At 43.8% G+C, this 15,182-nt stretch overlaps 1 protein-coding gene across 1 annotated transcript in view; it reads left to right on the top strand.

Moving 5' to 3' along the window:
- Positions 1 to 15,182, top strand: part of LOC124799155 (transcription factor GAGA-like) — a 57,480-nt gene that overhangs the window by 22,438 nt on the left and 19,860 nt on the right. The window contains exon 2 of the mRNA XM_047262693.1: positions 1,387 to 1,569. Within this exon, the coding sequence (XP_047118649.1) occupies positions 1,387 to 1,569 (183 nt within the window). The remainder of the gene's footprint in view (positions 1 to 1,386; positions 1,570 to 15,182) is intronic.

Raw genomic sequence — 15,182 nt, forward strand, 5'->3', positions numbered from 1 at the left:
TATTTGTGAGTATCAAAATATTTGACATACATTGCCTTATCTTTTGATTGCATTGACTTAGAATCTTAAATTTTTTACACTGCCAAGAGACCATAGAGCTTAGTATTTGACATAAGTTTCAACATGATATTTCACCCATTTCTGAGAAGAAAGGGCCTTTAACAGACAGCTGACAAATGGCAAAAAATATCTTTGGTGTGGTAGAATTACTGATTAATAATTTTTATTTTTTTCCTTTACTTATACTGTGAGAATTTTTTTTCATATGAAATTTCATGATTCTAAGTCAACGGGGAAGTACACTATAGGTTTTGATGAGTGAGTTTGTGAGTATCAGAATATTTGACATATATGACTGTATCTTTTCATTGCATTGACTTAGAAGCTTAAATTTTTCACATCGCCAAAGGACCACAGACCTTAGTATGTGACATAAATATTTAACATGACCTATGTCACCAGGGAACCATTCTTTATTTTGAGCATCCAGAGAACATGTTTTGGCACCCATGTTGATATCTGTGTCCTGTTACTTGTGAGCAAAGATATATTTTTAGAGCAGCGGCATCTATTCTCCATTGTGAGGCTACTGGGAGTACGGATGATCACCAGCCATTGGATAATGTAAAAATGATGAGTGATTTGCAGCACTATGGATTATCTATATGCTGATGCAATCTGTGGTAGTTAATAACTACCACCTTGAATGCCTTGTTACACATGGCATTTGAGTTTAGTGGTTTCCCTGAATTATGGTACTCGTGTTACATCCTTGACATATTGACACGTGAAAAACCCAATTCCTGCAGAAACTAAATGATATGTGAACTATGTGGCGGCCACCACACCATGGTCTAGCCTGTATCAAATGCATTCTCTCTCTCTCTCTCTCTCTCTCTCTCTCTCTCTCTCTATCTCTCTCTCTCTCTCTCTCTCTCTCTCTCTCTCTCTCTCTCTCTCTCTCTCTCTCTCACACACACACACACACACAGAAGTGTTGCTTCCAGAATGTCAAGAAGGAAAGATTTATGTGTTATGTTGCAAACAAAAATGGATGTAAAAAGAGACAGGGAAAAAGTTTTAAAGGGAGAATAGATTCCTTGTAAGTGATGGATTGAACACATCTCTTTATGCTTGAATTACACTTTGTTCCCTACAACCACATTTAATTTTTGTTCCCCCTGAGTCTCTTAACTTTCTTCACAGCAAACTCTAAGTTACTCCTTGTTCTGTCTCATACTCATACTATACAGTATATTTATGTTTCCTCCAATAAAAGATCTCGATCTGAAACTCATGAACTTATTATTACTTTTTGATTCTATATAAACTGTAAATATAATATTCTTATCTTTTGTATCTGACAAGATCATTTTTCTAAAATAGAGCACACCTTGTCAGCATCCTGTGGTCATGCTTGCTGGAGTGACAGCGCACGATCTGGAAGCTCTGCTAGAATTTGTGTATCGGGGAGAGGTTAGTGTGGATCCGAACCAGTTGCCGTCTTTGCTTCAGGCAGCGCATTGTCTGAATATTCAGGGCCTGGCGCCAGGGACCTTAAATGCAGAGGTGAGTGTGCATACAAACATTTTATAAATAAATAAAAATAATTATGAAGTTCCAACATAATGTAGGAGCGAGGCCAAGCTACTTGGATTACTAAGCTCATTTTTTTCCCATTTCTGTCACAGTTGCATTCAAAAATTTTTATTTTTAGTCACTAATTTCAGACTATAGAGTCCTTACTCAAACCATAGCCTACAAACAATACATAGTTGTTAGTATAATTTTTTAAAAATTATTTTAAAAATTTCATATTCTGGAAAATTAAACAACTCTCATTAATGTAATTAACATTACATACTTTTCATATAATAATTCCAATCCCAAAGAAATCAGGCATTGACAGATGTGAAAAATACCGAACTGTCAGTTTAATAAGTCACGGCTGCAAAATACTAACACGAATTCTTTACAGACAAATGGAAAAACTGGTAGAAGCCGACCTCGCGGAAGATCAGTTTGGATTCCGTAGAAATATGGGGACACATGAGGCAATACTGACCCTACAACTTATTTTAGAAGCTAGATTAAGAAAAGGCAAACCTATGTTTCTAGCATTTGTAGACTTAGGGAAAGCTTTTGACAATGTTGACTGGAATACACTCTTTCAAATTCTGAAGGTGGCAGGAGTAAAATACAGGGAGCGAAAGGCTATTTACAATTTGTACAGAAACCAGATGGCAGTTATAAGAGTCGAGGGACATGAAAGGGAAGCAGTGGTTGGGAAGGCAGTGAGACAGGGGTGTAGGCTCTCCCCGATGTTATTAAATCTGTATATTGAGCAAGCAGTAAAGGAAACAAAAGAAAAATTCGGAGTAGGTATTAAAATCCATGGAGAAGAAATAAAAACTTTAAGGTTCGCCGATGACATTGTAATTCTGTCAGAGACAGCAAAGGACCTGGAAGAGCAGTTGAAAGGAATGGACAGTGTCTTGAAAGGAGGATATAAGATGAACATAACAAAAGCAAAATGAGGATATTGGAATGTAGTCGAATTAAGTCAGATGATGCTGAGGGAATTAGATTAGGAAATGAGACACTTAAGGTAGTAAAGGAGTTTTGCCGTTTGGGGAGCAAAATAACTGATGATGGTCGAAGTAGAGAGGATATAAAATGTAGACTGGCAATAGCAAGGAAAGCGTTTCTGAAGAAGAGAAATTTGTTAACATCGGGTGTAGATTTAAGTGTCAGGAAGTCGTTTCTGAAAGTATTTGTATGGAGTGTAGCCATGTATGGAAGTGAAACATGGACGATAACTAGTTTGGACAAGAAGAGAATAGAATCTTTCGAAATGTGGTGCTACAGAAGAATGCTGAAGAGTAGATGGGTAGATCACATAACTAATGAGGAGGTACTGAATAGGATTCGGGAGAAGAGGAGTTTGTGGCACAACTTGACTAGAAGAAGGGATCGGTCTGTAGGACATGTTCTGAGGCATCAAAGAATCACAAATTTAGTATTGGAGGGCAGCGTGGAGGGTAAAAATCGTAGAGGGAGACCAAGAGATGAATACGCTAAGCAGATTCAGAAGGATGTAGGTTGCAGTAGGTACTGGGAGATGAAGAAGCTTGCATAGGATAGAGTAGCGTGGAGAGCTGCATCAAACCAGTCTCGGGACTGAAGACCACAACAACAACAACAACAACAACTACTACTACTACTTTTCTTGTAAACATTAACATACATTTCCACAAGTGCACTTATACGCCATAACCATAACTGGTATTCTTATATGTATATAAAAAAGTATTGCTTCTGCATGATCCAGTAATGCCACAAAGACCAGAAATGATAGCTCTCTCCAACTGCCTGTGTTTATTGTAGACCCATGTTATGATCATGTCGAACTGAACTTGAGAAATCGCTAGCGGCAGTACAACATTGTTACGTGCTATAAAGCTTTACATGCTTTATACTTCTACAGTGGTAATCATCTGTTGGATCAAATACAAGTTCAGATTTCATGGGTTACACTCCATTCAGTAGTTACTGTACCAATAAAACTGTCCAAAGTCAGGAAGCAGTAACATTACAATGCCATTATAAGGTGTGATCCAACATTCAGAGTAGCTATAAGCTGTGGTCAAACCCTAATTTGAAAAATATAAAATAGCAAATGCAAAACTGCACATGATCAATCATGGATAACTGATGCATTGCAATACGCCTTGCTAATGATACATTACTCTTGTGTGCAGAGTAACTGATTTGTATTTCCTATTTAAAAATTACTGTATTTAAAACTTAGAGCGCTATAAAAATTATGATCTAAAAATGCACAGTGTATTTCCTGTATACCAGGATAATAGTTCACTGTAACTTTCTGTTAACACTGGCAATAAATCTTAAGTCTCTGTTTTCATTACTGACATCCCCTCTTCCATTGTTTCATTAAAAAGTGATGTTTCTGTCTTAGCAGCAACCCTGGCTTCTTGTATGCTATTCAGTTTTATTGTGTACAATCAGTTTTGGCTTCAGCCATTATGTCCGCTACATTGTTACTAGATACTGGAACTGCAGGAATATATTTTAAACCTTTGTTCAGTAATGCTGTTTCCTCATCTGAAAATTCTGTGTTAGTTGGATTTACAACCTTATCAGCAAAGCTGTGAGTCTGCACCATTCATATCAGTACATTTTTCAACATAATTTTTCGTACATAAACATTTAACTTCACAGTCACATTTCCTGTGTAACTCCATATTTAAAGTAACAACATCAGCCACCTTTTTGCTAAAATCCAAAACCATAAAAAGATCATAATTTTTGTGGCGGTGTTCGTAGCGACAAACAATTCGCGGTAAAAACGGCTTACGAAGTCACCGCCACACTTTTAATAGCGGGCCGACCGGTCCGCTGGAACAGTGAACAGAAAGATGAAAACCCAAACACTCTGATTAAATAAAAGTCGGTACTTATCTTTATTAACTAAGATACAGAAACACAGTGGTGAACTCCGTGTCTACAGAAATCTGTCTAGTTCGAGTCGGAGCGGCTAGGTCAGCGTCGGCTGACGACAAACAACAACTCTGCTGCGATGAACACACAACTGACTAGCAAGTACACAATTCGGTGGCGAGTATACAACTGAGCGGCGAATACAGAACTGTCCTAGCGCTTGCGACTCCAGTGCTTAAGAACCCAGAAGCCAGCGGTGGCGCACGCAGACTTGCGGCGATTTGCTGTCTCGCTGGCGCTGCTTATGCGGACGGCGTCCGGACTTTGATGCTGCCAACCTTTTGGCAGCGGGCTAGGGTGGCATTACTGGCTAGGATATAACACTCCTCCCCCCCAAATCGCCGCACCGTCGTTGAATAATGACGTGGCGAGCGTCGACGGCGGGGGAGGGGTCTGGCCGCAGGCGTAGCAGAAGAGACCGGGGCGGAGACTGTTGTCGGTGGCAGTCCCCGGTCCGCACCCCAGCATTGGCTGCGCGGGGCCTCGGGAAACGCCGACTGAAAACCGAGGTCAGGGTGCACGCTGGTGACCACGGGCGCAGCTTCTGGTACTGGACGCGACGGGGCGTCGGGACCCACGAAGAGAGGCAGCGTCTCCTGACGCTGCGTCGACGGCTGCTGAGTGGGCGCCGGACAAGGCGCTGCGGTGTCAGACTCCTTGGGTGTGCCCAAGGAGAGCGGCTGCAGGACAGGCTGCACAGCCACTGCTCGGGAAGGCGGCCCGGCTGAGGGGTCGACGTCCATCAGCTCCGAAGGCGGTGGCGACTGAAGAGGGACCGCAGGCGCCGGAGCGACCACCTGGGGCGCTCCCGGATGAAGCTGCGCGGGAGGCATCAACGGGACGGGCTGTCGGCGTGGTAGCGGCAACGGCTGCTGCTGCTGCCAAGAGGGCGGCAGCGAAGTCTGAACGCGCGGCTGGAACCCGCCGCGGACCAAATCTGTGGACAAAGAACGAGCGGCAGAATCCGGGCGGCCAGCGCTGCGCAACTGGTTCTGATGCCTCCTGTGCACCCCAGTAGCACCTTGAACAGTATAAAAACCGCGACCCTGGACACTTATCACGGTACCACGTTCCCAACGACGGCGACCGTGATAAACTCTGAAAAAAACGGCGTCGTTGCGCTGAAAATGCGTGCGATGCTCAGAAGCGGTGGGTCGATCCGGGGGGTGCAACAACCGTAGTAGGGTGCGATGACGACGGCCGTGGAGAAGCTCCGCAGGCGAAGGGCCGTCGCGTGGCGTGGTCCGGTACGACGACAGGAACGTGATGAGGGCCTGCTGACGAGAGTGCGTAGCACGAAGGCGGTCCATATGATCCTTGAATGTGCGTACAAAACGTTCCGCTGCACCATTCGATTGAGGGTGGAACAGCGGAGTAAGAACATGGCGAATGCCATTGGCAGAACAAAAACTTTCAAATTCAGCAGAGGTAAATTGTGGACCATTGTCAGACACTAAAACTTCTGGAAGACCCTCAATACAAAAAATTGAAGTCAACGCCTGTATAGTGTGTGCAGACGTTGTAGACTGCATGGGCACAACAAACGGAAAATTACTAAATGCATCTATCACGATGAGCCAACGAGAATTCCAATATGGACCAGCGAAATCAATATGTACTCACTGCCAGGGACCGGCAGGGCGTGCCCACTCAAAATAGCGTTGAGGCAGAGCAGCTTGGTGTTCGGCACACGTCGAACAATCTGTAGACATCTGCGTAATCTGCTTATCAATGCCAATCCATGTACAATGACGGCGGGCAAGCTGCTTGGTGCGGACCACTCCCCAATGACCTTGATGCAACAAGTCGAGGACCTTGGATTGGAGCACTTGGGGAACCACTACACGAAGCTGGTCATTCTCGGTGCATAACAGCAAAACTCCGTGCGAAACAGACAACAGATGACGTTGCGGATAATAGCGACGAACCACAGGATCCGATATGTCCTTTGCCTTGGACGGCCAACCACGTTGAACAAAACGTAATAGTAAACTCAGATGAGGATCCGTAGCTGTCTCACGTGCCACCTGACGATAATCAATCGGAAAATCCCGGAGGGATTGATGCTCATCGGCGTCAATCTGATGGCAAGAGTCGTCAGAGGAATCGAAGACATCATCCGCAGCAATCGGCAATCTAGAAAGCGCGTCAGCGTTTGCATGCTGAGCTGTAGGGCGATACAGTATTTCATACTGGTATTGTGATAACAAAAGAGCCCAACGTTGTAGTCTCTGAGCTGTCCGCTGAGGAACTGGTTTAGACGGATGAAACAGTGACGTCAGGGGCTTGTGATCTGTTACTAAATAGAATGGTCGACCATAGAGGTAGTGATGGAATTTTGTGACACCGAACACAATAGCCAACGCTTCCTTGTCCAATTGGCTATAATTACACTGAGCTTTGTTTAGCAATTTAGATGCGAACGCAATAGGACGTTCGGTGTTACCGACTCGGTGAGACAACACAGCACCGAGGCCGAAAGAAGAGGCATCACAAGCTAACACCAGAGGCTTGTTAGGGTCGTAATGGACCAGACAACGATCATTCAATAAAGCCTCTTTAAGCTGCTGAAAGGCTGATTGGCAATCAGCTGACAACACAAACGGAACATTCTTACGGCGGAGACGATGCAACGGTGCAGCAATCTGTGATGCATTAGGTATAAACCTAATATAATACGTCAATTTGCCAAGAACTGCTTGCAATTCATGCAGATTGCGAGGGGCGGGCAAATCACGAATAGCTGCTAAATGTGACTGGGAGGGATGAATGCCTTGAGCATTAATAACATGTCCCAGATACTCCAGCTCCGTAAGGAAAAATGAACATTTATCGATGTTGCAACGTAGGCCTGCCTGAGACAACACTTTAAACAAACACTCCAAATTACGGAAATGTTCAGCAGGCGTCCGACCGGACACAATAATATCGTCTAAATAGTTGCAACACGATGGCACATTAGCCAGAAGTTGTGACAAAAAACGCTGAAAAACAGCTGGAGCTGACGCACAACCAAAAGGCAAACGCAGAAAACGGAACAACCCCAACGACGTGTTTATGACAAAATACTGTTGTGATTGCTCGTCGAGGGGCAATTGCAACTATGCTTCACGGAGATCAATTTTGGAAAAGAAACGAGCTTCCCCTAACTTATCCAGCAGCTCGTCCGGTCTAGGCAAAGGAAAAGAATCAATGACAGTCTGAGGATTAACTGTCGACTTAAAATCAGCACACAAACGTAACTTGCCAGACGGTTTCTTTATAATAACTAAGGGAGAAGCCCACTGGCTCGCTGAAACGGGTTGAATAACACCGTTGTTTTGCCAACGACGAAGTTCATCTTCTACAGGTGCCCGGAGGGCGTGAGGCACTGGACGAGCATGACAAAATCGAGGCTGAGCATTATCTTTTAACGTAATATGAGCGGCAAAGTTCGCAGCACAACCTAGTTCGTCTTTAAATATGTCACTGTATCGTTTACACAAATCGGTTATGCTGTCTTGAGGAACAACAACAGAATTAATTTGCAACGCATTGTCTTGGATAGACAGGCCAAACAAGTCTAAACAGTCTAATCCGAAAATGTTTACACTGTCTGTAGCGCGGAGCACTGTGAATGAAACTGTTTTTGTATTGCCACGGAATGTGGCTGGCACGCTACATACACCTAACACAGGAATTTGTTCTCCACTATAAGTAGCCAAAGAATGTTTTGCCGCTGAAAGCTTAGGGCGGCCGATAGCCGCATACGTAGCACTATTTATGAGAGCCACAGACGCACCAGTGTCTAATTGAAAATTGAAGGTCTTATCCTGGATGCGTAGTTTCACAAATAGTTTATTACACTGCCTCTGGATCGGTGCAGTGGAGGCGGAAGACACAAAATCAGCGCGTTTAGCGCGTGTTCACTGCTTACGACAACTCGTGGGTTGGGCGGGTGGAACAACAACTCCCGCGTCACTTGCAGTCTGTACATCACTTTTCACAGCGTTTGAATTACGCTTGGGTCGCATAGCAGAGGGCTGGGTGGGTGGCTTATTGCGAACAAGTTTATTACCCACACGAACCGTGGAAGAGTCTTTAAACGCGACCTTCTGGGCGGGCTGGCTTTGAAGAACATGAATATCCATGGGCTGGGTAGCACTAGAATTGTTCTTGCGTTTACGCAAACAAACAGTCTGGATGTGTCCTTTCCTTTGACAAAAGTGACAAACCGCGTTTCTTAACGGGCAACGTTCACGAGGATGAGCAAGAACACACTTAGGGCAAGACTTAACTCTATCATTTTGCACACGCGGCTGACGAATGTGTTCAACATGACGCGGCCGGCTAGTGTTTACAGTCTGACTCTGCTGGTGGGGCCGCGGGCGTGACATAACTTGCTTAGCACAGGCAATTTGAGAAATACATGGCTGATCTAACTCACACTCAGCATAGTCAAAAGTATCTTGGGCTTCAATGATGTTTATCACAGTCTCTAATGACGGGTCGGGCAACTTTAAGATAGCAGCACGAATACGAGAATCTGCAATGTTTTGAGTAATAGCGTCTCGTAGCATGACATCACTGTAGGAAGCTCCACACACACAATTAAATCGGCACTGACGGGTGAGCCCCCATAAATCTGTTAACCACTGTTTATTAGATTGATGTGGCAGTTTCTTTAATCTGAAGAACTTGAATCTGGCTGCTGCCACATGAACTCGCGACTCGAAATACTCAGCAAGCTTGTTAACAACAACGTCATAGTCTAAAGCTTCTGGCTGGTATTCCGGGAACAACTTACAAAGTAGTTGATAGACTTCCACGCCTGCAGTGGAAATTAAATAAAGCTGCCGCTCAGTACCTGTGATTTTGTAGACTGTCATGTGCGCCTGCAACTGCACGAAATATTCTCGCCATTCTTCTCTTGATGCATCAAAAGCACGGAAAGGTGGTGCTGCCTGTGCTTGCTCCTTTTGTGTTGGAAGATTAGCCGCTTGTTTGGCGATTGCTTCCACCAGACTTTGTATTTGCTGACTCTGTAACAAGATCAACTGTTGTAATTCGGCAGACATAGTGAACACAAATTAAACCAGCCCCCAAAATTTTATCGCTATAATGAGTATAACAAGAAACAAGTTGAACCAGCCCTGCACACGAGTTCGGAAGTCCTCGTCGCCAGTTTTGTGGCGGTGTTCGTAGCGACAAACAATTCGCGGTAGAAACGGCTTACGAAGTCACCGCCACACTTTTAATAGCGGGCCGACCGGTCCGCTGGAACAGTGAACAGAAAGATGAAAACCCAAACACTCTGATTAAATAAAAGTCGGTACTTATCTTTATTAACGAAGATACAGAAACACAGTGGTGAACTCCGTGTCTACAGAAATCTGTCTAGTTCGAGTCGGAGCGGCTAGGTCAGCGTCGGCTGACGACAAACAACAACTCTGCTGCGATGAACACACAACTGACTAGCAAGTACACAATTCGGTGGCGAGTATACAACTGAGCGGCGAATACAGAACTGTCCTAGCGCTCGCGACTCCAGCGCTTAAGAACCCAGAAGCCAGCGGTGGCGCGCGCAGACTTGCGGCGATTTGCTGTCTCGCTGGCGTTGCTTATGCGGACGGCGTCCGGACTTTGATGCTGCCAACCTTTTGGCAGCGGGCTAGGGTGGCATTACTGGCTAGGATATAACAATAATAGTAAGCAGTCTCAACGGCAGCTGATATATACAATGAGTAAACATGTCTGTGAGTCCATATGCGTCCATTATCTCATATTTTGTCCATTGTACCTCAGCTTTGAGATTTACGTTTACTGCATGTCATGATCTGTTATGTATATTAACTCTTACATACACTGGTGTGACATTGTACTGTGAACACTAACGATTAAATTAATTCTGGCACAAGTTCTTGTAAAATATAGTTTGTTCATTGTGTAGGCATGAGTGTCCTGCAACGCTGACAAGTCACGTATTTGTGAAGTTCCAACATAATGTAGGAGTGAGGACCAACAATTTGGATTACTAAATTTAAATTTTCCCAGTTTCTATCACAGTCGCATTCAAAAATTTTTATTTGTGATGACTAGTTTCAGACTACAGTGTCCATTCTCAAACTATACCCTACAAACAACACATAGTTGTTTATAAATGTTGTAGGAAAGTTTTTGTAGAATGTAAATGCTTTTGGATTAGAGGAGAGTGTGTGTGCGCACACACACACACACACACACACACACACACACACACACACACACACAAATGTGCGCACGTGTGCCTGTGCCCCTGCATGGTGCGTGCTGAACTAACAGTGCCATTGTTTTGTTCCTCAGCAGATGGACTGGATATTGTGGCAATAGTGTCAGTTGGGGTGGTGGAGGAATAGGCAGGTTTGAGACAGGGAAAAGGAATGGGGGTGGGTGGCTAGTGGATCGTAGGGAGGCAGTCATTTTGCTGGTTAGGAATATGGGAGTGTTGGGTGACATGTATATGGGTTTAGGCATAAAGCACACAATTTTATGGACCAATGGGGAGTGGCACATGCTGTCACAGACTTATCCTGCCCCATTAGAGGATGGGCTCTGCTACAAACACTGCACAGGTTTTTGTGTTGGTATGACTACCAACCAGCTGTCCACCGGGATGAGCAGCCACTGTCAAACTGTTGTCAAGAACAAAGTTGACGACAACATGGAGCTGAGCACATCGAGCTCAGTTTCAATGGATGCTTCACAACCTGTGCCACCTAGATCCTTCCCTCCACCACCAACTTCTCTGAACTATGCAGATGGGAGTTATTGTTATGACACATTCACTGCTACCCTAATTGTTCAGATCTCAATCTTAGGTGTCCCATGTCCCTGCACCCTCCGCTCACAATTTCCCTCTCCATCCTGTCACTCACTCACAGTTCACATCCCCACATTACTTTCAGTGTGCACTGCTCCCCACCGATCCGTACAATCGTGCATTACATGCATAGCCCGTATACCTGACACCCCTCCGTCCTGTACTCCTAGCTGGCAAATCGACTGCCTTCTTCTAAGCCACTAGCTGCCCACCCCTAGTCCCTATCACTGCTTCCTGCCTGCCTCTCCCTTTACCCATCCCAACCAACACTTCCCCCATCACATCCGGTCCACCTACCAAGAAAGAAAGCATTCGAACTCTTAATCCAGCCAGCACTGTGTGTGTTTTTCTTTTAATTTAGCTTGTCTAACAATAACTCCGAAATCTAGCAAGTTTTATTTCGTGCCTATCGACAATTCAATGCTTCAGCTTTTCGGTGAATGGCTTCCTTTAATCTGAAAGTATTTGCATAATTTTTTTTTTTTTTTACATTCCAGAAATTAAATAATTCTCATTGATGTAATTAAATTTCCATACCTTCATTGTAAATATTTATGTTAATGTATCTATTATTATTATTATTACATGATCAATCAATACAAAGAATAATTAATAACAACATATTGTTGTATATCCTTTTATCCTCCACCAAGTCTCTCTATCCAGTGCATCTCCCTTGTCGATGCTGCGATGTTCCATTACTCCATTTATGTGGTCTGTCCAAGAACGTAGTGGTCTTCCGTGGTTATGCCTACCAGGTGGTTTCCATTCATAAACCTTCTTTGGCCACCGATGATCTGGCATTCTCATCATATGCCCATACTATTTTAATGATTTTCTTTCAATTTTATCTATCACTGTATCATTTGCCTTCATTCTAGCTCTTACTTCATCATTAGTTTTCCTTTCAATTCTTGTTATTCTGGCACTCCTACTCAAATAATCTATTTCCACAACTATTAGTCTTCTTTTGAGATCCGCATTTAAGATCCCTAATCTATAGCATAGCACTGATTCAAACATTATCTTACCTACTCTTTTCTTATTGCTTTTGGAAGTATTCTTATCCCACCAAAAAGAATTCATACACCCTAACACTTTTCTGCTTTGCTATATTCTGTATTTTGCTTCTGTATGGCCCAATACATTTTTATCAATATGTGCCCCGAGATATTTAAATTTCTCTACGTATCTTATAACTGCTTTGTCCTTCATGTTTACTTCAAATTTAGCATCACTATTCACCACCAGATACTCTGTTTTTGTTAGACTCATTTGTAGTCCCCATCTGTTGTATACCTGATATAATCGTCTTATCATGAACTCAAGGTCATAATCATCTTGTGCTATAATAGCTTGAACATCAGCAAAACTTAATGAAAATATCTGTACAGTGTTGACAGTGATTCCCATTCCTCTGGAGCTGTTCATCCAATTTCGGAGAGCCACTTCTACATATAAGTTGAACAAGATGGGTGACATACTGCAACCTTGCCGCAAACCTTTAGTGACATTAATAGGTTCTCATAACTTTGAACCTTGTTTAATCTGTACCACGTTATCTCTGTACATTGCAATAATAATTTGTACTAGGTGATCATCCATACCTATATCTTTCATAGCTTCCCACAGCTAAGATCTAGAGACTATCATAAGCTTTTGCTAAATCTACAAAGACAATGTGTAGCTCCTTCCCTACTGCTATAAATTTCTCCATTAGTTGTTGTAAAATAAATAGGCCATCTGTACATGATCTGTTCTGCCTAAACCCACTCTGGTCTTCCCCAATACGGTGGTCAACATTCTGTCTAATTTCTTCAAACATTATCTTGCCAAATAAGCGGCTCATTGTACAGTTGACAGTAATGCCTCTGTAGCAGTTTGTGTGTTTTCTGTTCCCTTTCTTGAAAACAGAAACCATATATGACTTTTTACATTCTGAGGGAATTTCAGTCCTTTCACAACAGTTGTTTGTCAGACAGGTTATTTGTTTCTTCAGATATCTTCCTCCAGCATTCAATAATTCAACAGGAATATTTCCTGGACCAGGTGATCGACCATTCTTCATTTTAATTAATGCACAATTCACTTCCTCTATTGTAATGTTTATATTATGATCAGTTACTTCCATCTTCTCTTCATTCCTTTGCATGTAATATGGCCTATCTTCAGTTAAAAGGTCTGCACAGTGCTTTTTCCATTCCTTTAAGGGAATTAGGTTGTCTACTGCTTTGTTTACTTGTATTTTCTTCATACTGGTAATTGTCCTCCATACTTCTGTTGTTTCTGATCCACCTATTAGACTCTCAGTTTCAATACATTTCTGTTCCCACATCTTGTTCTTTTCTAATTTAATTCTGTTTCTTAATTTGTAATTTGTTGTCTGGTAGTTTTGCCTGTCCTGTAGTGATTTAAGTGATAACCATTTTTTGTAGAGATTTTTCTTTTCACTTATCAACATCTTCAGGTCATCAGACATCCATGGAGGATCCTATTTACCTAGACACTCACTCTCAGTCCATAGTACCTCTAGAGAAGGTTTTATAAGTGCTCTTTTAATATTGTCATCTTCTGGAATCGCTTTGAGTTCATTTTCTAATCTACGTTGAAATAAATCCTTGATGCTGAACTGCTTCAGGGCAGAGAGCTTATACCTTGTCTGCTCTAATTTCTCATGATTGCTATATCTACAGTGTGGATTTCTCTCCCCCCTCCCAACCCCTCTCCCTTCCCCACGGTAGCCCCCTTCCACCCTGCTAGTTTACCAGCACGTGTAGCCAGTCCGTGTGTTGGGGCTGTTATGTACCCATATGGCTGAGCCCCCTGACAACACAGTGATCATACTACTGATACATGAGCTGTTCCCTCCCCATGTATGCCAAGGAGTGGTTGCTTGTCTTCTTGGAGCATCAGAACTCGCAGCAACGGCTGCTGTGCCAGACAGCCCTTGCTGTGGCTGGGTGGCACCCATGGGGAGAGCCCCTAGTCAGAGTGGGTGGTATCAGGGTGGATGTTTGGCGCATGAAGTGTATCAAGCTGCAAAAATCTGGCCGTTCTCACATGGCCATCTCTTCGAATGGTGAAGGATCCTTAAATGCTTCCTCGTAGTACCTGGCAGCCTTCCCTTCCCTGGCTGCCCCATGGGAGGAGGGGCAGGCTCACCATCTTGGGTTGAAACCCTTTCCCTGTTACCTCGTCTGTATTAGGACGGATGGGGACACTTTCTCCACCACAAAGCCATTGTTTTTCATGGAAAATATCGAGGACAAGTTTGGTGACGTGGAGTCTGTTAGTAAGATGCGGTCAGGCTCCCTGTTGATCAAAGCTTCTTCTGCCATCCAATGCGCAGCTCTTCGTGCCTGTGATCGCCTTGGCAATGTCCCAGTGTCTATCACTCCTAACCAACCTCTGAATGCAGTCCAGGGTGTCATTTTTCATAGGGACCTCATCATGATGAGGAACTCCGAGCTGATCTGGAGCAGCGTGGGGTTCATTTTGTTCGATGTGTGCAGAAGGGTCGCAAAGAGAGCCGCACTGATACTGGCGACTTCATTCTGGCTTTTGAGGGGGATACCCTCTCAGAGAAGGACAAGGTTATGTGCTACAGATGTGACGTGAAGCCATATATCTCTCCACCTATGCATTGCTTTCAGTGCTTACGTTTTGGGCATATGTCTTCCCGCTGTACGATGGACCCTTTGTGTGATTACTGTGGCCACCCAGTCCATGAGGGAAGCCCTTGTGTTCTGCCGCCTGTGTGTGCCAACTGTGCTGACCACCACTCCCCTCGCTTGCCGGATTGCCCGGCCTACAAGAGAGAAAG

This window comes from Schistocerca piceifrons, chromosome 5 (assembly GCF_021461385.2).
Source record: "Schistocerca piceifrons isolate TAMUIC-IGC-003096 chromosome 5, iqSchPice1.1, whole genome shotgun sequence".
NCBI lineage: Eukaryota > Metazoa > Arthropoda > Insecta > Orthoptera > Acrididae > Schistocerca > Schistocerca piceifrons.